We start from the raw sequence: 26496 nt of genomic DNA, 5'->3' as shown, positions 1-26496 counted from the left end.
CGAATTGAGTTCAGTTTGTCCGAATTCTGAAAATTTTAATCGATTTGAATAAACAAAACAAATTCCAAAAACAAATTAAACAAATTTAACTAAATACATTTAAGTAAATAACAAATCAAAACAAAACAAATGTTTTTGTTTTGCAAATGTCTAGGGTCGGATATGCCTGATCTTCACGGAGACCATTCAAGCTACCTGTCAGGTTCGTATTCTGAGGCGGATTCTTTCAGAGAGGCTCCCCCTTCACTCTCATCTGTCATGCTCAGTATCCTGGAGGTTTCTTCACTGGAGTACCTTTCTTTGTGCATTTTGGCCACTAAATTTGCAGGAATCTGGTGCGACTCATGGAAAAAAGAGCACCTGGCTGTCAGGGACTGCTTAAACTACTACAAATAAAATGTACCTGCTAGTGATAGCAGAGATCAGCCTAATCTTTTTATCACTGTGGTATTTTGTGTGCAATGTATCAGAAATTACAGTGATCTACTGATGCTGCATTTGTTGAGGAGGGGGGCTAAATGCAAGTGCTGGCAGGGAATGAGGCTGATCCTGCGTTTTTGGAGACACTATATTAAAGCACTGGTATAGTTCTGTTTGTGATCAATATATTGATCCGTACAAACACCATACTAATAATGGCAATGATCAGCGACCTATAGCCTAAGTGCGATAGTGTACGGACACTCTTACGCTAGCTGACCCTTGCTGGAAGGGGTGCTAACTGACACAATCTGCTGCCATCTGATGTTGCAAGTGACGCTAATACAGTGATCAGTGAAAAATATTGTACACAGACACACTGTACTAGCGGCACTGGCTGGGTGACGGGTGATTAAACGGTTAAATGGTAAGTTCACCTTTACAGAAAATCTGTAAGGTGAACCTACAGTGGACCCCGTCCCCATCCCCCAGGCCCGCAGTACCCGAGTCCCACAATCACCCGCTGTGAGAGATCGAGTCGCTGCTTTACCGACCCAGGGATTTGAAATCCCCACAGGTTTTTTCACCTCTTCTACAGAACAGGATGGTCTAGGCGAGTTCTGATTGGTCGGCGATGTGCATGTGACTGCATTGACCAATTAGAATGCCTTTTATACGTACCTTTACAAGGTACATTTAGAAGACTAAGCCACTGGGATTTAAAATCCTGGACTGGTGAAGCAGCGATCAAATGTGTCAGAGAGGAGGATCGCGGGATTTGGGTACATCGAGACATGGGTGGGGGGGATTGGGAAGGGGCCCAATCCCCCTTTTCTGTAAAGGAACTTACCCTTTAAGAGGGCGATCAAAGGGATAAATGTGCTAAATCTAAAGTGTTTGTGTGTGTAAAATGTGCTGCTTTGTATAGAATGCATTAAGGTAACAAAAACCTTCAAGCTTTGGAAACACTTTAACCTCCCTGGAGCCATTCTGTTAGTGTAAATAGCCAGTAGGTTTCTTTCTGAAAAAGTTCTGAGAAACCTTATTTTTTACCAGTTCTATAGTTAGAACACATTCCTATGACACACTTAACCCCTTCAGCGCCCCCTCCTGGTTAACCCCTTCACTGCCAGTCACATTTACACAGTAATAAGTGCATATTTATAGCACTGATCGCTGTGTAAATGTGAATGGTCCAAAATAGCGCCAAAAGTGTCCAATGTGTCCGCCATAATGTCGCAGTCACAATAAAAATCGCTGATCGCCGCCATTACTAGTAAAAAATAAAAAAAATAAATGCCATAAAACTATCCCCTATTTTGTAGACACTATAACTTTTGCACAAACCAATCAATAAACGCTTATTGCAATTTTTTTTACCAAAAATATGTAGAATACATATCGGTCAAAACCAAGGAAAAATATATATTTTTATATATTTTTTGGGGATATTTATTATAGCAGAAAGTAAAAAAATTGCTTTTTTTTTTCAAAATTGCCGCTCTTTTTTTTGTTTATAGCGCAAAAAATCAAAACCGCGGAGGTGATCAAATACCACCAAAAGTAAGCTATTTGTGGGGGAAAATAAAATTTTTTTTGGGAGCCACGTCGCACGAACGCTCAATTGTCAGTTAAAGCGACAGAATGCCAAATCACAAAAATTGCTCTGGTCTTTGGCCAGCCAAATGGTCCAGGACTGAAGTGGTTAAATTTGCATGCGCCACTGACAAACTTCAGTAGTTTATAGTTTCCATAGGTGAACCTTTAAAATCTCCCTATAGGTCATCAGTTTAGCATTGCACAGGCATGATGGTGCTAGAATTATTGTGCTCATCCCAGCATGCACGACAATATGTAACGTGTATCGCAATCAACATTTTCGTGTGTAGGGGCCCCCGGCATGCATTTACATACATGGGTGAGGGGATTCTGTGTGTTTGGGTTCAACTTAATTTTTTTTATAATTTTTTTTTTTTTTCATTATTATTTTTTTGGTAACGATACTAAAAGGTTCTTGGCCACAAATTGTTTAAAATATAGGTAACTGCTGCACTCAAAAATTACTTGAATACTCCAGAAGTATTTAAATATATATATATATATATATATAAAATATAACCACATGGTGTGCTGTTTTAGTTCTTCATATCTAGTGAAATTGTGAAAATTAAACTATATCAAAAGATAACTATTGGAGTACTTTTTTATATGAACTCTAGAACACACATTTAATTAATTGTTTTCGTTTCGATCACGTACCTGCACGTGATTCTGCACTTCTAGGTCTGGGTCGCGCGCAACATGCGCCAACTTCGACCCACTCCCGCTGTCATTGGACACCAGTGGGTTGCCGAGAGAGACAGAAAGGAGGCCTGCTTTTGTAAACAAGGCAGACCACTGTTATGTGAGAAGGGGAGGTAGTGATCCTGTGTTTTTGCTAAGCAGGGACATGGATCTCTGCCTTCCCACAGTACAAACACTCCCCACACAGTTAGCAAGCACCCCCTAGGAACACATTTAACCCTTTGATTGCAGTGTTATTGGTACAGCGACAGTGCACATTTTTAGCACTAATTACTATATTAGTGTGACTTGTCCCCAAAAAGTGTCAGTATCCGATGTGTCCCCTACAATGTCAGTCCTGCTATAAGTCACCATTGCTAGTAAAAATAAATGAAAAATTCCATAAATCTATCCCATAGTTTGTAGATTCTGTAACTTTTGCGCAAACCGATCAATATACACTTATTGTGTTTTTTTTATTTTTTTTTTTACCAAAAACATGTAGCAGAATACACATTGGCATATATTTATGCCGAAATTAGATTTTTTTTTATTTTTTTTATTGGATATGTTTTATATCAAAAAGTAAAAAAAAAATTGTTTATAGTGCAAATTAAATAAAAAAAATCAAAAGAAAAAGCTCTATTTGTGGAAAAAAAGGACACCAATTTTATTTGGTTAAAGCGTTGCACGACCACGCAATTGTCAGTTAAAGTAACGCAGTGCCATATCACAAAAAATGGCCTGGTCATGAAAAAAAAAAAAAAACCCTTCTGCTTTAGAACCATTTTAAGTAAGAAAACTACTGCAGCCACCATATCTAAGGATTTGTAAGCTGTGACAATTAATTTTCATTCACGGAAGGACTTTTCTTTTGCCGGATGGGTTTGATGTCACCACCTTCAGGAGCAGGACACTATGTGCAACTAAATAAAAAACAAAACTCCAAAGGGGCAGCCCTCTGGTGGTGGCCAAAGCCTCCATCTGAAATACAGGGTTCAGTTTTATCCTAGTGCCCTCAGGAGTAGGGTCTTCCACTATATCTAGGTAGGTTTGTGAAACGGTGATTCAGGCCTATGCCCTGTTGGGCCGAGAAGCTCCATTCCCAGTTACTGCGCAGTTTAGCATGTCCTGAGCGTTTCACTATTCTGCTTTTGTTCAGATTTGAAAGGTAACTACATGGCCATTTGTACGCCACCGACACGATCCTGCATCCATGGGAGGCACCCAACGAATGACGCTGTCCAGCCTGACAGCTCTTATATAGCTGAGGGCGGGGCCACCCATCACGTGCGTGGATGACCCTGACCCCGCGTACGTCACTGGTGGCCCTGCCCTCGGCTATTTAAGAGCTGTCAGGCGGGTTGTGCGTCATTCGGCAGGCCTTCTATGGAGGCTGCAACGATCATGGCGGCGTGTATCATCGGGTCCTGAAAGGATTATCGCGGGAATATATTTTTGTCTTTTTTATTAAAGGACTTTTTTAAAATTTTTGTCACTTTGTTTGTGAAAAGGTAGGGGTACAAAATACCCTGTTACCAATTCACATAGGGGGCTTCCAGATTCCGATAAGCTCCCCGCCTGCAGACCCCCACAACCACCGGTCAAGGCATGTGAGGATGAGGCCCTTGTCCCTATCAACATAGAGACATCATCCCCATGTTGAGGGCATGTGGCCTGGTACGGTTCAGGAGGAGGGGCCGCTCTCTCGTCCCCCCCTCTTTTCCTGCGGCCTGTTAGGTTGCGTGCTTGGATAAGGGTCTGGTATGGATTTTTGGGGGGAACCCCATGCCATTTTTTTTTCATTTTGGCACATGGTTCCCCTTAAAATCCATACCAGACCTGAAGGGTCTGGTATGAATTTTGGGGGGACCTCCGCGCATTTTTTAAAAAGTAAATTGGTTTGGGGTTCACCTTAATATTCATACCAGACCCAAAGGGCCTGGTAATGGACTGGGGGGAACCCATGCCATTTTTTTCAATTACTTGTATCTGTATTGCTGGGACTCGACAATTCATTATAGCCGCGAGTAGTTTTGAATTACTTTTTTTCCTTTAGAAATTTCATTTTGTGCAGCTACAGTTCTAAACACGGGAAACATGCGCTACTTTACAAGCATACTATAGACACCCCCAGGTATGAAATTTAAACTTTTATTGTTTCACTTTAAGCATTATTAAAATCACTGCTCCCGAAAAAACTTTTTTTTTGCATTGTTTCATGTCCCCTGGGGCAGGACCCATGTCCCCAAACACTTTTTATGACATTACCTTGCATATTAACCTTTAAAATTAGCACCTTAGATTTTTAACGTTCGTGTCCCATAGACTTTAACGGTGTTCGCGTGTTCGAACAAATATTTTGCCTGTTTGCATGTTCTGCTGCGAACCGAACCGAGGGGGGAGGGCAGGGCGTTGCGTTCGGCTCATCCCTAATGAGGATGTCATCCAGATAGACAATAATGAATAAGTCTTGGTAGTCCCAAAAAATATCATTAACAAAATATTGAACCGTGGCGGAGGCGTTGCCGAGGCCAAACGGCATGACAAGATATACGTAGTGTTCGAAATGCAGTCTTCCCATTAGTCTCCCTCCCTTAGAAAATACTTGGGCCCCCTGCAATCTCTGGAAAAGTACAGGAATCGGAGGTAGTGGTTTTTAACCGTTATTTTGTTAAGGTCTCGGTAGTCTATGCAGGGTCTGAGGGTATGATCTTTCTTTTCGACAAAAAAGATGCAAATAAACATGCCAGGCTCCTGCAGGGGAAGTTGACGGTCAAATGAATCCCTTCTCCAAGCTCTCATCGATGTAGTGACGGAGGGTTTCTAATTCAAGTTCAGAAAGATGGTAAATACGGCCAAATGATATTTCAGCCCTGGGCAGCAACTCAATGGGGCAGTCATAGGCCCGGTGAGGAGGGAGTGTGTTCGCATTCTTTGTATTGAAGATGTCAAGAAATTTGTGGTATGCTGCAGGCAAGTTTCGACATTTCATGATCAGGCTGGATGACCAGGAGAGGGGTAGAGGTGTGTGTCTTAAGAAATACCATGTACCAGGCAGTAAGGAGAAGAGAAGAGGACCTCCCCCATGAGCCAGTTGATGCTGGGGTATGCACCTTAAGCCAAGGCATACGCAGAATGATGGGGAACATGGGTGACGTGACGACATCTATTCATAAGAATTCTTGGTGGCCGGTAGAAGAAGAGCAAATGATAGGAGCCGTTTCTTGTGTTACTGGGCCAGAATTAATGCCAGAACCATCAGCGAGATGAACCACAAAACCTTGTCTCTTCGTACAAAGAGAGAGATTATGCTGGGCTTCAAAACTAGTCCACAAAACCGCTGCGTTGACAAGGGCGACCTCTCTTATATCTCCTGTCCTGGCTTCGCTGAAGATGAGACAGAGGAAGCCAAAGAACAAAAGGGACACACATGCCCGATGAGGAAGGTTCCGGAACTGGAGCTGGAGACAGCCAGGCAGGCAACCAAGGGTTAATAGTAGACAGGAATGTAGACAGAAGCAGAGTCTCAGGAATAGCCAGGGTTGTTGGCAGGCGGGCAGTGAGGTACCAAATCATAAACAAAACCAGAGTCAGCAACGGAGCCGGGGTCAGAGGTGGTAACAGCACAGGAACAGATCACAGAGCCAAGGTCAGGCGCAAGCTGAGTCATAAACTGGAAGAGCACACAGGATCAGATCAGGATACAGGGCACATCTGAAGATTAGTCAGCAAACCATAGAAGGATAGACTCCCTTTAAATAGGCCGCCTGGTGCCAAGAGGAATTAAGCCTGTGCGCGTGCACGCAATCACGGACTCCTGAGTGCATGCGCACGCCTGTTAGCTGTACTACGGAAAGTTCTGTGCGCATCTATGTGCCAGATGTCTCTCAGGGATTCCCTGAGACATGGTTCATATTTTGGCCAATCCTGGATTTCAAGCCCGGTCTCCAGAACCCCCAGTTCCTCCGCCTGTTGCCGGGCAGTCGTCTTCATCTCTGGGACTTCTTGGGGTCAGATGGCAAACTTTCATCCTAGGCACTTGCAACTGCTGTAGGACCCCCCTGAGACTTTTGGAGTGGTCTCCAGCTTCGGCACTTTCTCTGCCAATGCTCCCGTTTGCCAGGCATCTCTTGTCGGCTTAGCTGGAGAGTATTTGTCATAGAAGGGAACCGATTCGACCCAGCCTTTCTACTATTTGTGCTACATTTTACAGTGGGAATCTGACCTTGCTATACAGTTTACCCATTCCCAGCACACAGCGGGAGCCAATCGGCGGGCGCGGCGCGACTCGCGTATGCGCCGTAGGGAACCGGGCAGTGAAGCCGCAGTGCTTCACTTCTGGTTCCCTCAGCGTGGATGGCGGGGGGAGCAGCAGAGAGACGAGCGATCGCTCGTCCTATGCTGCGATCGGCGCTGGACTCCAGGACAGGTAAGTGTCCTAATATTAAAAGTCAGCAGCTGCAGTATTTGTAGCTGCTGCCTTTTAATATTTTTTTCCCATGGCACATCCGCTTTAACTATGGAACGTGGAAGACCTTACGGCTACGCTCAATAACCGGGAGGAGTGCTTTTGTGACACTTGGAGGCTGTGGCAATATTTTGTCTTTACGGATCCCTATTTACAGGAAGTTTCAAATACTGGCTGATTTCCCCTGGAACTTGTTTTAACCACTTCAATACAGGGCACTTATACACCCTCCTGCCCAGACCAATTTTCAGCTTTCTGCGCTGTTGCACTTTGAATGACAATTGCGCGGTCATGTAACACTGTACCCAAACTAAATTTTTATAATTTTGTTCCCACAAATAGAGCTTTCTTTTGATGATATTTGATCACCTCTGGGATTTTTATTTTCTGCTAAAAAAATTAAAACATGATAGGCGACACGGATGGGCATGGATAGGCGACATGGATCGGCACGGATAGGCGACACGGATGGGCACGAATTGGCACTGATAGGTGGCACAGATGGGCACTGATAGGTGGCACTGATGTACTGTAATGTGTTGTACTAATGGATGCCAATCAGTGCCAAACAATGCCTGCCAATCAGTGATGCCCATTGTGGGCACTGATTGGCATCCATTATTCATTTCTGATTGGCATCCCTGGTGGTATATGGTGGCATACCTGTGGTGGGCATCCCTGGTGGTCTGGTGGCATCCCTGGTAGTCCAGTGTGGGCATCCTCGGGGGGGGGCTGTGCTGATAATCGATTAGCACAAACCCCCCCTGTCAGAGGAGCAGCCGATCGGCTCTCCTCTACTCACGTCTAACATATGACATCCAGTCAGGATATTGAAACCACTTTGCCGTCGTCATTTTGCTATATGGCGGGCGTCAAGTGGTTAAGGCCCTGAGTGAAAGAATTCACTTTTGTTGTCTTTTTTCCTCTTGCTTATGTCTTATGCCTTTTCTTCCCTATGCTATGTGTGTTTATTTTCTCCAATTGTTGTCCTTTCCTATCTATTTCCCCCCATGCTTCTCTTTTTCCCCCTTGTATATACCCTTTCAGTCAGCTTGGAAACTTTTTCATGCAGTTCTTTGCTGTTATTGTGCACTTGATTAAGAAGTTTAGACTTTATGTCTTTATTGGGATTTACTAGCCACCGGGGTTCTCTCATAGCCCGGTACTCTTTCACTATATTTCACAAGGTTGCATCACTAAGTTGAGGCAATCCTCTATATGTTGGGAATCCTGGAGATATTCTCCATTGTGCTTTTTTTTTATATGTCTCCTACCCACATGCTCTGTTTTGTTTGAGCTACTTGTGTAGTTCTGATGCTGTGTATGTCGCCAGCATCATTCCGATGTAATTGTATTTTTGCAGTACTCTTGTTGTGGTATGTATAATACAACTTTTGGTTATTTAAGGAAATACAAAAAAAAAATGCTGCTGCTAGAAGCGTTTAGTTTTTTTTTTTGTTTTTTTTTTGGATGTCCTTAGGAGCAAAAAATTTTATCATTTGTGTCCATGCACACTTTGGATAAGCTCAGCATTTGGGAGCAGGAAAAAAAGGTATTTGGTTTTTGGGAGCTATTTTCTGTCAGAGAAAATGCTGAATGCTTCTACAGGCTACTAAACACTGCTAAGAGCTGCTAAGTACGGGAACCAAGCATTTTTTTCACTTCATTAAACAACATGGTTGTTAAGGAGCAGGCGGTCACCGGCATTTTTAAAGCGGGGTTCCCATCACATTTTTCAATTTTTAAATATATCTGCTTTCATCTCTCGTTGTAAATGTCAATATAGTGTCACTTACTATTTAAAAAAGTCCCGCCGTTCCGCCAAGTTATTCAAAAGGAACACTTTATATTGTTGTCTGCAGAACGTTCTCATTTTGCTTGTGGGCATTGTGAAGCCCACAAGCAATCACTTCTGGGAATACTGTGGATGACTAGATGAAAGGGCCGCCCGTCCCGCAATAGAACTGCAGCGCCACGCTGTCAAACACTTGGGTTGCCATCACAACGAGCGGCGGCGAAAGTGCACGCCATTGTGATGGAAACCCATAATCGTCAACAAGCCAGGAGACACAGGGGAAGCGCACGGCATCCTGGGAGCCGAGGGAGCTGATGTCAGGATCCGAGGTAAATAGGAAGGCAGATTTCATGGGACCGCATAGCAACAGGCATTTCGAGGTGAGTAAAAATTATTATTATTATTTTATCGTCTAAGCTACAATATAAATCGGTTATATTTTTGATGGAAACTCCACTTTAACAACCAGTGAATAGCGGGTTGTGAAGAAACGGGTGGCCGAATGATCCTTAACAACCAATGACTCATCAGCTCTCAGTGGGATTCCCTGATGACAGCTAAATGTAAAAAAAAAAAAATACATAAAAAAAAAAGTGTAGGCCCCCCCCAAATCCATACCAGGCCTCCAGATTACGCCCCGTTCACCATGTAAATGGGTATGGTAATAGACATGCCTGGTCAATATCACCACAAGGGGTGATATTGACCATTCACATGGGGGCTTCCAGATTCCGATAAGTCACCCCCACAACCACTGATCCAGGGTTGTGGGGAACAGGCCCTGGATTGAGAGGGGAGGGCACATTGCTTTTCTTTTCTTAATGTCGACATTCTTTTGTCGGAAGTCTTTAAATCTATTGATGCTAAATGTTCTAATTTTAAATGTAAGTTTGCTTGAATGGAGGAGAGTGGAGCAGACTAAGGATGACATATTCCTATCCACTGCTTACACCTTTGCCTGGTTTGGTGCTCTAAGAGTGGAGCGGAAACCGCTATCAAAGATCACAATTACCAGAAGGGTTACTAGATCTGCTGGGGTCTTTATTTGAGGTCAGAGGCTGGGGCAAGCTATTGGTGTATTACGGATGGTGGAAGCAAGTGTGAATACAGGTTATAAGAATTTGTTTTTTCCCTGCACTTGATTGCTACACATCTACTATCAACATTTTATGATTGCATGTGGACTTTTTTTTATTAGAATCAAGGACTTTTATTTTTTATTTTTTGCACATGCACTTTTTGGCACTTATATGAATTTGGATTGTTATTTCATTGATTGGACTTTAATTATGGAACTGATTTATTTATTGAATATGTGATCATTGTTATTTCATTATATTAATCTGTTTTGTGGGGACACTTCTTTAATGTCGGCTGCTACTCTTTGAGGTTTGGTATATTTTGGTTTGTATATTAATTTTTCACTTTTAATTATTTTGTTTACATTCCGCTGTCTCTGGGGAATCCTGCTGGACAGCTCATGAGCCATTGGTTGTTAAGTATGTGGCAGCTCCCACTCCTTAACCTGCTGTTCGCTGCTAAATGCTGGCACACAACTGGTAAACACCAGCACAAATTTAGTTGCACCTAATGTCCTACTTCTGTAGGTCGTGACATAAAACCAATCCGTCATAAAGAAAAGCTTCTATGAAGTAAAAAAAAAAAAAAAATATGCCGATTACAAAAATCTATTTTTTGCTGCGAGAACTATGGTGGCTGCCTTTACTGATCTTTTCTCTGAAAATGCTGGTTTGCAGGCTGTAATATTGACTCTCAAGCTTTAGCACTTGCTGTGTTGGTTGGGAACAGGTATGCAGATTACTGAAGCAGGATTTTACTTGCTGCTCATTTCTGGAAACCAGCTTTGGTATTATTGAAGATCGATGCAGTTTATGCTAGCCACTCTATTTCTGCACACATGTTTAAACATTATAGTACAGTGCAGTTTTATTGGCACATCTTTACTTTTTGATATATTCTAAAAACTAGAGTTCTCCTCGTTCATTTTTTTTGCTAAGATAGATGTTTATTTTTTAATAAAGCATGCATTGTTGCATTAAATTATTTGTGTTGGTATATTTATTTTATGTTTGTGTTAATGTTTTGTAATACTTAGATACCCAGAAAAACAGTTTATGATCAGTTAAATCATATCCTGGTTGCCGATGACCATCTTCCTGAAAACATCATTCTTGTAAACACTTCTGACTGGCAGGGCCAGGTAAGTCACTATATAAATGTATACATGTGATAAAATGCAAAAATTAGAACATTAAAGCTGAACTGTGGGCAGACCACCTAATACAGACTTGAAATACATTTTAGGGAATGTTTTTCCTGCCAAAAGATATGCATTTCTATCCATAAAACCCTGAGAATTACACATCCATTTCACAGACAATCGGACAAAAGGATCACATCACTTTTTCACTGTAGCGAAAGGTCCCACACTCCACCTGAGTGCTTCGGTCATATACCGCTTCCTCCAAGTCTAAATATAGATATCTGATATTCCAACCGCTGACAACCACAACCAACACAATACTTGCTTGGTTGCTCACCAATAACTGTTTATTATAACAAGAATACAGTCTTGTATACAGTTGAAGAGGAGGTCCACCCCCCTTCCTGTTCATATTACTCTAACAATACAACTGTAACCAGAAACATAAATTAACATGAGCTAATTAACTAATCCCTTAAAGCAGCCAATGTGACTCCATGCCCACCTGGCCATTGCTGTGATCAGGATTTCACTACAGGTCAGACTTGTTGTCATCGAGCTTCACACAGTAGATTATACATTATCATAAGTATGAACACAGGACACCTTCTCATAATAGCAGGAGCTCCAACATTGTACAGAGGCCAATGTGATCAGCTCTTTCATTTAACATGTTGAGTTCAGAATCAAACAAACCAAGAATAGTCATATATATATATCTCTCATAGAACATACCCGCTGCTGGGGGGAAGTGCAAACTGGTCCTTCCCCCTGCAGTCACTTCAGCCGCTGGAGAGAAGACAGGGATCTGGGCTGACTGCCCAGCCTCCCTGGGGTATACAAGTGGAGACCGTAGTCGCATCAACTTTCACAGGAAATCCATCCTTTGTTAGTGGAAGGCAGAGGCCAGCGGTTCAGCTGGGCATAGGAGCTTCCCTACATCATCTGCTTCAGCTAACTGTTGGGGAGAGATGCCAACTGCCCTGGCTCCCTGGAACTCCGCAGTTGTTGCCGGTGCTGGGCAGAAGTTGGTAGCACTCTGCCCTGTTGCCAGCACTTCTGCTGGTTTTCTGATAGGGGAGGCCGCAGGCCCATCCATCAACGCCAGATCAAGCTGCAATTGTGAGGTGCCGACTGCATTTTCACCTTGGATCCTAATCTGCAGCTTGAGAGCGACTGCCACCTCCTCACCCTGCGCCTCCAGAACTGCCACAGGTGTGGAGCAGGGAGTCTTAGACCCTCTATCCGGCTGCCAGCACTTCAGCTGGGTTGGTGTCATAATTCTGGGGCGCTGTCTGCTGCTGAAACTCCCTTTCTCTGTTATTGTCTCCCAGGTGCACAAATCTTTGTTTGGGAGGAAGAATAGCAGCTTCCCCTCCCTGCATATCTGCAATCCACTGGGGAAGAAGAAACACCACCTCCTCACCTCGGGCCTCCAAAATTGCCACGGGTGTGGAGAAGGGGTCTGCAGTACTCTGTCCTGCTGCCAGCACTTCTGCTGGGGGTTTCTAGGTGGTCCCTCCTCTACAAAAACGTCTATTTAATCCTCAGTCTCTGGAAGTGCTAAAAGTCAAGGGCATGGGCTGGTGCCAACACCTTCGCAGGTGACTTATCATAGATAACATCCTCTGATAAAAGGTCAATTAAATCAATTGCTGACACTTCAGCTGACAATTCAGAGCTGTCTGTTGGTACTTTCTGATAGTCCCAGGCAAAGGGAGCCCAGCCCTGGGTATAAGGTCCTGAAGACAAAGGGGGGGCCTTTCACAGTTTCCATATCAACAGGGGCAAGTTTATTTCTTATTTGAATGTTATTATTTTGGGCAAATTTATTGTCCATTAAGTTTTCCCTGGCCCCTGAGTCCAGCAAAGCAGAGCAAGGTTTTTTTTTATCACTTTCAACAATAAGCCCTATAGGGATAACAATTTGATAAAGAATGGTTTGGTTTGAGAGTAACTTGGTTTCAGAGCGTTTTGCAAGACAAGGAAAATGTTTAATTTATTTATCGTACACCAGGGGACACATAGCCTCTATTCATTACATAGTGGGTTGTATGGTCACCAGAGGTGATTGGACACTGGCACAACCAATCAAATATAGTTCCCCTCCATATAACCTCTCCCATCATGGACGTACCTCAGGGGATGAAAGATCTGGCTTCGGAACAGATCAAATTTTGGGAGGATATGCCTAGGGTCTTATGTTTTACAGTGGATGCCATTAGAGATTCTATCCAACAGGCATCTCGTCCCCTCTTTGGGGATGATTTGGAAAAATATATCCAAAAGATATCGAGTGGTAAAACTACCCTGCTGCAAGAGAAGAAGAAAAACAAGCGTCCTTGTTTTAAGCATTCTCTCTACCCGGCTCCTGGTAGATCTATCATTTTCAGCCAGCCACAAAGGCTAAAGAAGACCAGGCCCATAAGAACAAGAAACCGTGGGGTCCAAAAGCTAACAAGCAAAACCCCAAAGCCTCTTTATGAAGAGGCACCCCCGCTCGGCCGAGTGGGGGATGGCTTCGGCAGTTTTCAGCGGCATGGCAGACAGAAATCCAAGACAGATGGGTAGTATCCACAGTATCCCTAGGGAACAAGCTGGAATTTCAAGAGATCCCATCTTCTCAGTTCCAAAGCTCAAGGCTCTCCAAAGATCCACTAAAAAGAGCGCCCTTCTTCCAAGGATTGGATCACTTGCTGTCCCAATGGGTGATCACTGAAGTACGCCTAAAAGAGCAAGGTTCAGGCTTTTATTCAAACCTCTTTGTGATTCCAAAACCAAACGGAGACGTCAGACCCATCCTGGATCTAAGATCTCTAAATCAGCTTCTGAACATCCGCCATTTCCGAATGGAAACTATTCGATAGGTGGTCGCCACCTTACAAGGCAGAGAATTAATGTCTATAGATATCAAGGACACATATTTTACATGTGCCTATCCATCCCACTCGCCAAAAATTCCAAAGGTTCGTGGTAGAACATCGCCACTTCGAGTTTGTGGCTCTGCCCTTTGGTGTGGCTACCGCGCCCCGGGTATTTTACGGGCCGTCTATTCGCTTTTGCATGAGGCTACTAGGGAAGATGGTGGCTCTTTCGAGGCTGTCCCTTACGCACAGTTTCATTTAAGACTACTTCAAGGCAGTATTTTAGCCGCCTGGAACAGGAAGATCCAATCTCTGGATTTACCCATGTGCCTGTCTACACAAGTGCGCCAAAGCTTCAGTTACATAGTTACATAGTTAGTCAGGTTGAAAAAAGACACAAGTCCATCCAGTTCAACCTCAAAAAAATAAACAAACAAAATAAAAAACACAATACAATCCCATACACCCAACTCCATACCCACAGTTGGTGGTTAAAAACCAAGAACTTGAGAAAAGGAAAATCCTTTCTCCCAGTCACCTGGAAGGTGGTGTCTACAGATGCCAGCCTAATGGACTGGGGAGCAGTGTTAGAAGAAGCTTCAGCCCAAAGAACCTGGGCCAAGACCGAAGTGAACCTGCGCATCAACATACTGGAAATGCGGGCAGTAGACTTGGCCCTCAGAACCTGGACATGCAGGTTACAGGGCCACCCAGTTCAGATTCAATCCGACAATGCTACTGCAGTAGCTTACAACAATCACCAAGGAGGCACCCGCAGTCAGGGCGCTCAAAAAGAGGTGAATCGGATTTTGGCATGGGCAGAAGATCATGTTCCTGGTCTCTCTGCTATCTTCATTCCAGGGGTAGAAAATTGGCAAGCAGACTATCTGAGCCACCAGCAGCTGTTACCAGGAGAGTGGTCTTTCCACCCCATTGTCTTTCATGCAATATGTCAGAGATGGGGGACCCTGGATGTAGACCTGCTAGCTTCCAGGTTCAACAGGAAGTTGGACAACTTTGTATCCAGGACAAGAGACCCTCTGGCCTACGGATTGGATGCTCTAAGAATTCCCTGGAATCAGTTTACACTGATCTATGCATTTCCTCTGATCGCTCTCTTACAAAGGCTACTTTGCAGGATCAATAAGGAGGGAATACCAGTAATCCCAGTGGCCCCAAACTAGCCCAGAAGGCCCTGGTACGCTGAGATCATAAAGCTGGCGGTAGGAAAACCTTGGAAGCTTCCGCTTCGTCACAACCTGCTGTCGCAGGGTCCAGTGTTCCATCCTTCCTTTACAAAAGCTAAATTTGACGGTCTGGCTACTGAGACCCACATTTTGAAGAAACGAGGGGTCTCGGGTCCAGTGCTTTCTACACTCATTAATGCTAGAAAACCAGCCTCCAAGCTTATCTACTACAGAGTCTGAAAGGCATATGTTTCCTGGTGTGAAACCAAGAAATGGAATCCTCAGAAGTATGACATAAGTAGGATTCTCGCCTTTTGTCAGCTAGGAGTGGATGTGAAATTAGCCCTTGGTACCATTTTAGGGTCAAATCAGTCTTTTTTTCAAAGACCACTGGCATCTCATTCCCTAGTTCGGGCTTTCATCCAGGGAGTACTGCGGATTAATCCGCCAGTCAAATCGCCCTTGTGCCCATGGGATTTGAATTTGATATTGTCAGTGTTGCAAAAGCAACATTTTGAACCTATTCGCCATATTACTTTGATCCTTTTGAGCAGGATATTGGCCTTTTTGATTGCTATCTCTTCGGCTAGAGGAGTATCAGAATTGGCAGCTCTTTCTTGTAAAGAGCCTTATTTAATTTGTCACAAGGACAAGATTGTTCTACGACGCCATCCAACCTTTTTACCAAAGGTGGGGTCGGTATTTCATTTGAATAAAGATATTGTTTTGGCTTCCTTGTTTCCTGATCTGCGGACGGCGGATGAAAGTTTATTGCACTCTCTAGATGTAGTGAGAGCAGTAAAGGCGTATCTGCAGGCTCAGATATGTAAAACAGATGTTTTGTTTATTTTGCCAAATGGTCCCAAGAAGGGACAAGCGGCCTCAAAATCCACCATTTCTCGATGGATTCGACAAGTAATTTTTCAAGCTTATGGTTTAAGGAACAAGATTCCTCCTTCTTCTGTTAAGGCGCACTTGACCAGATCTATGAGCACTTCATGGGCAGTGCATCACCAAGCTTTGATGGCTCAGATCTGTAAAGCTGCAACTTGGCCTTCTGTCTATACATTTACCAAATTCTATCAAATAGATGTAAGAGGACATGAGGATTCTCCTTTCGGGCGTAGTGTGCTGCAGGCAGCAGTCTAGGGCCGTTTATGGCCTGCTTGGATCTGTGTCTTCCGCCCTTCATTGAGCATTGCTCTGGGACGTCCCACTATGTAATGAATAGAGGCTCTGTGTCCCGCGGGCCTGGCTTTGGCCAATTGTGGCTCTTTACTGACGGCGCTGTGATTGGCCAAGCATGCGGGTCATAGAGCATGCTTGGCCAATCATAAGCAAGCAATGCCGCAGTGAATTATGGGCCGTGGCGCGTCACTCAAATTTGGCGTGAACGACCCGTTTTGTTCATATTTCGACGAACATACGATGTTCGAGTGGAACATACGCTCGACTCGAACACAAAGCTCATCCCTACTCCTGAGTAGTAATAGATCTTTTAATAGCATCCACCTGCATTCAGAAGTGTCAGAATCAGGGAGAACTCTTGGACCCTTAGGAGGATACTGAGTAGTATAAAATCAAATGCCACCATTACTTACTAGGATTTTCAATCTCTTTTCAGTAAGTCTTTGATCAATTTGAATACATAATTTAATAAAAGCCTCAAGGTCGTCAGGACTTTCTACTCTGGCAAGCTCATCTTTTACTTGTTCCGAGAGTCCTTGATGGAACTGACTTTTGCGCTGCTGGATTCCAATTGGTATCTGAGATCCAATGTCGGAATTCAGTTGTGTACTCTGCAACAGAGCATCTGCCCTGCTGTAAATTGTGCAATTTTGCCTCCGCAGTAGCACAGCGGTTAGGATCATCAAAAACTTGGCTCATAGCAGTCACAAGAATTGAAATCATCCAGGATGACATCATAATCTTTTTCCACATAAGTGGATATGACACGACCGTCCTACGACTATCATCCTACTTTGCTCTGCGACATCAGTCCTACATCGGTCCTACATCCATCCGACTTGAATGAACAAGACACTATTTGATCCGACTTTGTGATAGTCTGACTTGTCCTTTGACTAATGAAAACAATCCGAGTGTGAGATAAATTCCTTTTACTGCTGCTGTAATCACCATGTCGGATGTCAAAAGTCAGATGGTTGGGACAAGGATCCTACTTTGAGCCGACTTCATTGATATTCACTGGGCTGAAGTAGGATCAAAGTCGGACCAAAGTAGTACAGGGAGCATTTTCAAAGTCGGACCAAGACGGCTCTCATAGGGAAACATTGATTTTCACACGTCATGCGACATGAGCTCCCAATGTCGGAGCGTTTGTCATACCAGTGTGAACCCAGCCTTAGTAAGGAGGTTGATAATAATCCGCACCTTTTTCCTGTCAGAAGTAATTGTAGCAGGTTGCATCTGAAAGTATATACGACATTGATTAAGGAACCCTCTATAATGGTGGCGGTCTCCGTTAAACTCGAGTGGTAGGGATGTTCGTGCGTTAGTATCTACGACAGCAGTGTCTCAAGACGAATGTCCCGCAATTTTTTATGCAGATCAAGAATGTTCTCTTGTAGCCCTTTTACTTTAATTTGTAACTCCTGTAAAAATTCCTGGTTGTTAACACCAAATGTCTGCAACTCAGCGATTTGCATCCTGAGAGGAGCCACAGCAGCTGCTACAACGGCCTCCATGTTATGGGACAGAATATTATGTCATGGTCTGGAGTCAGATTCAGAGGCCAGTAGCTATAGCAGTGGAGTAGGTATTCACACAGGTCACCCTGGCTGATGACACAGGTTCACCTGAGGTGCGGGGTCTAAGCACGTACCGGTATACACCAGAACTCCTGATGGTGGAGATGTGCTTTGCTGCCTGTAAGTACCAGGTTGCGGTCCTTAGGATAGCCCCACCAGGAGGTGTGCAAGCTGGGGTCCAGTAGCAGATATAGCAGGTAGGGATCAAGCAGAAGCGTAGTCGAGAAACAAGCCAAAAGTTGGTAACAAATAGTTGTAGGTTGGGATTCGGCAGAAGCGTAGTCCAGGAACAAGCCAAATGTTGGTAACGAACGGTAGCCAAGATATGGTCGGCAGCAGGAGAGACAAAAGCAAGATATTGGCTGGTAAAGGAACAATATTCTGGCGACCAGGAAGTGCAGAGACATGGCTTAAATCAGGAAGATCATGGGAGGAGCAAAGAGTTCAAGGTTCAAGGCAAACAAGATTTTGGACCAGATCATTCAAGGAATTGTCTCTGGAACTGTCCAGAATTCCAGGTGTCTCAGCGAGTCACCACCAGACACAGCAGATGTCCCAGGTTTAAGCCCAGGTCCTAACAGTTTGTCAACTTTGACCTCTCTAACTAACCCTGCTACTTTTTTCCAGAATGGCTGGGTATGTTAACACTTCTACATTATATGGAATAAGCGTCTGTGCACACAACCTCCAGCACAGATTAGGAGTTGTGGGAAAGATTTTTGACACTCTATAGGGAGTCAAGTACCATTTTTGATACATTTTTTGACATACATCCCAATGGTCAATGCATGAGGAGGCTCAGAAACTTATGTAAATAGCCTTACTTACTTCCACTGTGAAGGTCTTTGCCAAACCCTTTTCCCAGCTTAACATATCTGATTCTTTAGTCGTGCCTGGGCTGTTGGTTAGAGCATAGCTGCACTGGGAATCAGCCTGCTAGGAGATTAGCTAAAAGTAGTTGGATCTGTATGTGCGTTATAATTAAAATTAGTCGATTAATCGATAAAAAAAAAAAACGATTAATCGAACACAACATTTTTGATCAGTAACAGCCCTACTAGTATTATTTTGTAGTATGAGATATGCCCACATTTTTTCTATTAGGTCTTGTACACCTGTGAGTGAGGATTCTGGGTCAGAGAGAGGTAAGATGATATCTGCAAAAATACCTATTTTATGCTCATATTGTCCGATGTGTAGGCCCTTTACTAGTGGTCTAGCTCCTATAGTTTCTGCAAAAGGTTCTATAGCAAGGGAAAAAATGATAGGAGACAGAGGACATTGTTGGTCAGATTAAAGACCCTGGACAGCGTTTCTGGGTTTTTGTAAAGTGACATAATTGTTGAATGGATAAATCCAGAGAATCCAATTTGAGTAGCATTTGAGAGAAGTCTTTTTTCCATAATGACACAATATACCACTAACAAGCTTAGTCATCATGTTATATATGCTATCAGGGGAGGGCTGGCAGCCTTAGGCCTGAGGGGGCAAGTCCAGTCAAGTGGCCCAAAGAGCGTGGAAAAGTGATGGATTGAGGAAAACAGTTTAAGATTCATGATTTTCTCCTGAAGAAGTCACGTGTCGTGACGAATATGCGTAAGAGGTACCGGAGGTGACGCTTGCGAACTCGCCACTTGTTTTTATGCCTGTTTTTTTTGCATTCATGTGAGTACCATAATGTATGCCTTTTTTTTTATTATTAAAAACTTTTAAACTATACTGCACTATTGGCGCTTTTTACCTCCCTGGGTGAGGGTCATTGTTGTCCATTGGACGTGACTCCTGAGGGGGACTTTATCCACAGAGAAAGATTACAGTTCACTGGGACACACTACATTCTCAAACGACTGGAACACCGTTGGTTAAAATATATATGCTGTTACCTTACAGCAGTAAGGTAAGGGGACAGCCTCACTAAAACTTCAAAAGAATATTGGAATTCCTTCTCTGCACCGCCTTCACGCTGAATATTTCGGCATAAGCACCAGCACTTTATTGTTGATTGTTCCTTTGATATTTTGATCTTTTAAACAGCATTTGTTTTTTGCTTTTTTTTCTGCATGGACACTGATGCGATTTCTTATTATCACTCATGTGTGTTGCTTTAGGTTTGCCACTTGTAACGGTCACCACCTTTTACGATATTCCCATTCCATCAACCAACGGCAGCTTATCTGACAATCTACAATCCAGCAGACACGATCTATCTCATTTCCCAGAATAAACGAGACCTACGCTCTGTTCTCTGGTTTCAAAATGAATGAATGAATACTTTTAATGGTATCTTAGCTTTCTTATATACATAGCATGTTACAGTTAATCACAGGGACAAAGACACACTCCACCCACACATCACACAATGGGGACTAACGAGTCTACAATACACATCCCTCAGACTTTTAGATAATGACATTCAGGTGAGTTAATTACTACTCACTATCCAGACAGCCTGTCTCTGCATACAGCTTAACAAGTACATTCCACACACAAAACAGTGTTATTAGCATACATAATGAAAGGTCTTAGGAGCAGACCTAATTAGCACAATGGACACAAAACAGTATTAGCATCACACAATGGAATGTCTAGGAGCAGACGCAAATACCACCTCAAAAGCATGTGTCCCCACATTGAATGAAAACACTCCATTTGGAGTCAGACTTTAACAACTTGTAATATTCCAAGATATCCTGCAAAACATGAATTATCATTTATCAGTCACCCTATGCCCAAAAGGGGCACAGGGTGACCCTAGACCCAAGAGTCATTAGTGACGCTGGCACAGGAGTACCCCCCATCCTTCAAAAGTCTTTGGGTGTCACGGGTCATTCCGTTACATCTCTCCCCTTTCGTGGGAGACTGACACAGGAGGGAACCCCAAACGGGTTGAATCTGAAGTTAGTCAGTAGTTCCAGTCCTCCAATGCTGGTATCCATATCGTACCACAAATAAATTGCTCCAAACAGGGCATTACTCACCCAGCCAACCTCTGCCTCTCTCAGAGAACATGCCTGCAGATGGGGAGAGGCATGGACTGGCCTTTCTCCCTGGAGTCCTTTCAGCCGCTGGAGAGAAGACAGGGTGACTGGGCTCAATCCATCATGCTGTTGGGGCTCTGGGCCAACTGCCCCCCCCCCCTGGGGTATACCAGTGGAGACTGAAGTCCCATCCACTGGTGGTAGGTGAAAATCCCCCGGTGCTTGCAAAGCAAAGCTGACATCCTCCTGTCTCAGTGCCGCACCATTTTCTGGGGTTGTGTCAGTGAAGACTGAAGTCCCATCCACTACTCCAGGAACTCCCTCTTTCCCGCTAGTTGAGAGCAGAGGCTCGTGGCACTCTGCTCTGTTGCCAGATCTTCTGCTGGGTATGCATAAACCGTAACATCCTCTGAACGTCCATTAAGTCCATACGTTCTGTAATCTGTGGCTGGGGAGATGAGCCAACTGCCCTAGCCCCCTGGAACTCCACATCATCCACTTCAGCTTTGGGAATGGCAATCTTCAGAGTTCCACTGCCGATTCATCAGCCAGGATTTTAGAGTTGTCATCTAAAATTTCCTCATAGTCCCAGGCAACGGGAGCCCCACCCTGCTGCTGAGCAGAGTCTAGCAGCTGTCTGTAGGCGATCTCCAGCTCCCATTCCTGAATGGCCAGAGACTCCAAATCTTCCTGTAACCAGTGCCCTTCCGAAACATTCAGTTTTTGTTCTCTGTGCTCCATTATGTCCTCCAAGCACCACTCCCTATCATCCCCGAAGTCAGGATCGCTGGACATTCTCCAATACAATAGTCCCAGGCCATCTAGTCAAAGCCTTCTGTGGGGCTGTCATCCGCTGACCACAGGCACTCTTGGGCTACATACCACCGGAGGGCTCTGTAGCTCTCGTCCAACCGCATCTCTGCCCGGTTTAGGCTGCTTAACTCAGCTGTCCACTCCTGCTTCGGTTGTTCCCCCAATAACGGCATTTGTGCGTCATACTGCGGCCAGTAACTTACATGGATGGAGGGGAGGACCTTCCCCTGGTGTTGCTGCTCAAGAGCTAGCGCTTCCTTCCAGAGTTGGCAACGAATCACATCCGACCATCCCAGCAGGGCCTCCTCTGATACTGGTCCTCTGTGATGTATCCGCATCTCTTGTAACCTCCTTTTGAATTCCTCTTCCATGGAGACTGGTATATGTACCTCTCTCCTCTCTCTTCAGTTGGTGCTGCTGTGACTTCTGCTGCTGCAGCACCTCTTTGATGTAGCCAAGTGGCATCCACAGCCACTATAACCAGGTCTATGATCTCTGGTGCAGGATTAGAACCATAATGTGCCAGTCCTCGTTTAACAGCCCGATCAAAACTTTCTTCCTCGGGTGTCCTGTCTGTTACGCTGGGCCTTTCAGCTCTATCCATTTTGACAAGTTCTGCAATAATGTCCATTTTCTTCGGTTGCTGGCCGGTCTGCCCCGGCTCTCAAGTAAGTCCATGAGGGAAGAGAGCTTCAGCCGTTCATACTGTGTCTCCATTGTCCTGTATCCTTGTAGCTGTTCCTCTGGTGATGGAAACATCCCACTGCTGTGCCACCACTGTAACGGTCACCACCGTTTACGATATTCCCATTCTATCAACCCACGGCAGCTTATCTGACAATCTACAATCCAGCAGACACGATCCATCTAATTTCTCAGAATAAACGAGACATACGCTCTGTTCTCTGGTTTCAAAATGAATGAATGAATACTTTTAATGGTATCTTAGCTCTTATATACAGTACAAGCATGTTACAGTTAATTACAGGGACAAAGACACACTCCACTCCACAATGGGGGGCTAACAAGTCTACAATACACATCCTTTTGATTTTTAGATAATGACATTCAGGTGAGTTAATTATTACTCATTATCCAGACAGCCTGTCTCTGCATACAGCTTGACAAGTACATTCCACACACAAAACAGTGTTATTAGCATACTTAATGAAAGGTCTTAGGAGCAGACCTAATTAGCACAATGGACACAAAACAGTATTGGCATCACACAATGGAATGTCTAGGAGCAGGCGCAATTAACACCTCAAAAGCATGTGTCCCCACATTGAATGAAAACAGTCCATTTGGAGTCAGACTTAAACAACTTGTAATATTCCAAGATATCCTGCAAAATATGAATTATCATTTATCAGTCACCCTATGCCCAAAAGGGGCACAGGGTCACCCAAGAGTCATTAGTGACGCTGGCACAGGAGTACCCCCCATCCTTCAAAAGTCTTTGGGTGTCACAGGTCATTCTGTTACACTACTATATAGAGGTGATCAAATGCCACCAAAAGAAAGCTCTATTTGTGGGGAAAAAAAGGATGCCAATTTTGTTTGGGAGCCACGTTGTACGACGGCGCAATTGTCAGTTAAAGCGACGCAGTGCCGAATCGCAAAAACTGGCCAGGTCCTTTACCTGCATTTTGCTCCGGGTCTTAAGTGGTTAAAGAAATTTAAGAAACTGGAAGAAAATCACAAAACGCAACACTCCCCTCATTTACTAAAACATTTGACCCAAGACCTAAAATCACTCTACATACTGATTGAAAAGAGACAATCATGGATAATCTCTCAAAATATTTATGAATGGGGGGGGGATAAACCTAGCCGCAGATTAGCACACTCACTACAACAGAAAAAAACGGCTGCGTTTATATCTAAAATAAAGACTTCAGACTCCATGCAGATCCCTGATTCAACAATATCTTTACAGGCCCAATTACCCAAACTTCCCATTTCTGTTCTGGAGGCACTAGAAACTGATATAACAACTTCAGGATTTAGAGTAGCACACAAATCTATGGCTAATGTAAAAGGCACCGGGACTGGATGGTCTGACGGTAGCTTACTACCAGACAGTCCCAGATATGTTATTACCTAAATTGACAGCCTATACAAACACCACTGCAAAATTTGGTGCCTTCAGGCCAGAAACGATGATCCATGCCCACATCACAATCCGCTCCAAACCAGGAAAAGATCCTCAACATTGATGCCAAGCTGTGCGCTAAAGTTTTGGTAAGGAGACTCCTTCCCCTGATCCCACAATGGGTGTCACAGGACTAAACTGATTTTATAACCGGTAGAGAGGCGTGTAAATATTCTCTTCAGATGCTAACTCTTATATCCTATGCTCGCAATTCCACCCAGTCCTACTTATTGGATAACCTGGCCTTTTTGAGTCTAGGATCTAATATGCTGAATAGAATTACTGCACTATATAACTCTCCCACCACTCAACTGGCGCGTCAATGGCACCCTCAGCGACGCATTCACCCTCCACAATGGCACAAGGCAAGGGTATCCCCTTTCCCCCATTTTATTTGCCCTATTCTTAGAACCCTTTTTATTCTAAACATACATGGGATCAAAATGGGAGCACACGAACATAAATATGCAGCTTACGCGGATGACATCCTATTCTATGTACAGTAACCTCATCTCACCTTACCCAATCTTATGTCAGCGTTTGAAACTTTTAAATCCATTTCTAACTTTAAGATAAACCTCCAACCCCCAAAAAAATAGTTACTATTTTAAAACCCTCATTCCCCTTTGCATGGCAACCACAAAAACTCAAATATCTAGGAATCCATCTTATTCTTAATCCTGCCTCCTTATTTAGGGAAAACTACATCCCATTCTTAAACTCTATCCGGTATGATCTCCATAGGTGGACCCCGGTTGGCTCATTCATGGTTGGGAAGAATTAGCGTGATAAAGATGAACGTCTGGGGGGAAAGGGGAGCTTTGGGACTTTATATGAGGCATAGGACCCGTAGGTACAACACCTCCATCCCTGTTTAATAATTCATTGAAGAAAGAGGTTTGGGAATTTGTATGAAGGATACAGCTGGGGGGGGGGGGGTAGGTAACCATGATGAAAATTGTATCTGACCAGTTTGTTATATAACTGTAATTACTAAATTTAAAAACAATGCACATAAAGAGTATAAAAGAATAAAAATGTATTCAATATATGATGTTTACAACCAAAATATCACAAAAAAATTGCATAATAATCCATAATAATGTCAGGCACATAGCCCATGTATCACACAATACAACATATTGCAATAAAACAGACTAAAATTGATGGAATGATCCTGGCTGTAAACATGATGGTGTCATCAACATAGCTTGACACGTTTCGTGGATGACCTCTACTCATCAGGAGCAGATGCTTGATATATAGCTATAATTAATAAGTTGTAATGTCAATGTCTCAATGTAAGAGGGCAGTGGAGAGGGAGGGAAAACAAAAGTGTGGAAAATATCCACCCATACTTACAATATAGCTATGAGTCTGAAATAGAGCGATGAGAGCTGCAGGCCAGCCGAACAATTCACTAGCCCTGGGAGCTGAGGTGGAAAACCCAAGATATTTGATGGAAAAACTCAAGAGACAAATGTCCCTGGGAGTTAAGTCCCCTATAGATGTTCAGGTGTGATATGAATGGCATATCCGTGGAACCACTGCAAATAAGTGTTGAAATTATGTGTATTATTACATATACTCTGCATCGAGCTCTATTGGAACAGCCCCCCTTATAACAAGATCTACCTTTATGATATGGGACTCCCTTAATAAACGTCACAAATAGCCCTATAACTCAACTGTGATACTCCCAATAACCTCTTTGGTTAAAACTACACCTATACTGTAAATACTATGGATTACTGGAGATACAACCAGCTGTCTGGGTTTGTTAAATCTCTCGCAAAACTCCTGATCACACACTCAGATCTATCACCAGTGAAAAACTTTCTGGCTGACACCCAGCTCTCACAGAAGACCATCTCACAATTTGACAGGGCTCTATTAGCTCTAGGACCTTTGACATGGCCAAAATGTACAGCAAAATGGGAAGAAGACTTTCAACAACCTCTGTCAGATGCCAAATGTTCTACAATCCTTCAAATGGCTCACACCTCCATCGCCTCAAGACTTGCTGAGACTAACTACAAATTCTTGACCCGATGGCACTACATGCCGGCATTTCTACATAAAGCCTTCCCAGACATCACTGAGCTCTTCTGGAGAGGATGCGGAGCGGTGGTCATGCACGAACACATCTGTTGGCAGTGTCCTCTCATCCTTTCGTTCTGGGCCTCTGTGCTACAGAGGACATTCATGGTTTCCCTGTCCCTAATGATCCCTGGGTTGTGTTGTTTCATTGCTCAAGCGAACCAGCAGGCCGATACAAAAATTCTCTCACACCACATTTACTCAATGCTGCGAAAACGCTCATACCAAAATACTGGAAAGAACCTATTATCTCCACGAACCAACCATGGTTTCATGTAGTGGATCATATTTACTACATGGAAGATCTTCCCTATGATCTCAGAAATCTTTGTCATGTTTCTAAAAAAAATTGTGCCTGATGGTTCGCCTTCAAGTACTCTGCAACTTTCTTGGAAGTAATGTCTAACCCTGACTGAGAATGCTTTCACAATCGAC

The 26496-nt window shown here is 43.7% G+C and overlaps 1 protein-coding gene across 5 annotated transcripts in view; it reads left to right on the top strand.

Moving 5' to 3' along the window:
* The window catches only part of PACS2 (phosphofurin acidic cluster sorting protein 2), a 406668-nt gene that overhangs the window by 223894 nt on the left and 156278 nt on the right, over nucleotides 1-26496 (top strand). For 3 of the 5 annotated variants that reach the window (XM_040333364.1, XM_040333363.1, XM_040333366.1), the window contains exons 15-16: nucleotides 155-202; nucleotides 11086-11190. In XM_040333364.1, coding sequence (XP_040189298.1) covers nucleotides 155-202; nucleotides 11086-11190 — 153 coding nt within the window. The remainder of the gene's footprint in view (nucleotides 1-154; nucleotides 203-11085; nucleotides 11191-26496) is intronic. The other 2 variants (XM_040333367.1, XM_040333368.1) reach the window with 1 other exon arrangement.

Source organism: Rana temporaria, chromosome 13 (genome assembly GCF_905171775.1).
Source record: "Rana temporaria chromosome 13, aRanTem1.1, whole genome shotgun sequence".
Classification (NCBI taxonomy): Eukaryota; Metazoa; Chordata; class Amphibia; order Anura; family Ranidae; genus Rana; species Rana temporaria.
Note: the sequence above shows the minus strand (reverse complement) of the source record. Positions and strands in the feature narration are given on the sequence as shown.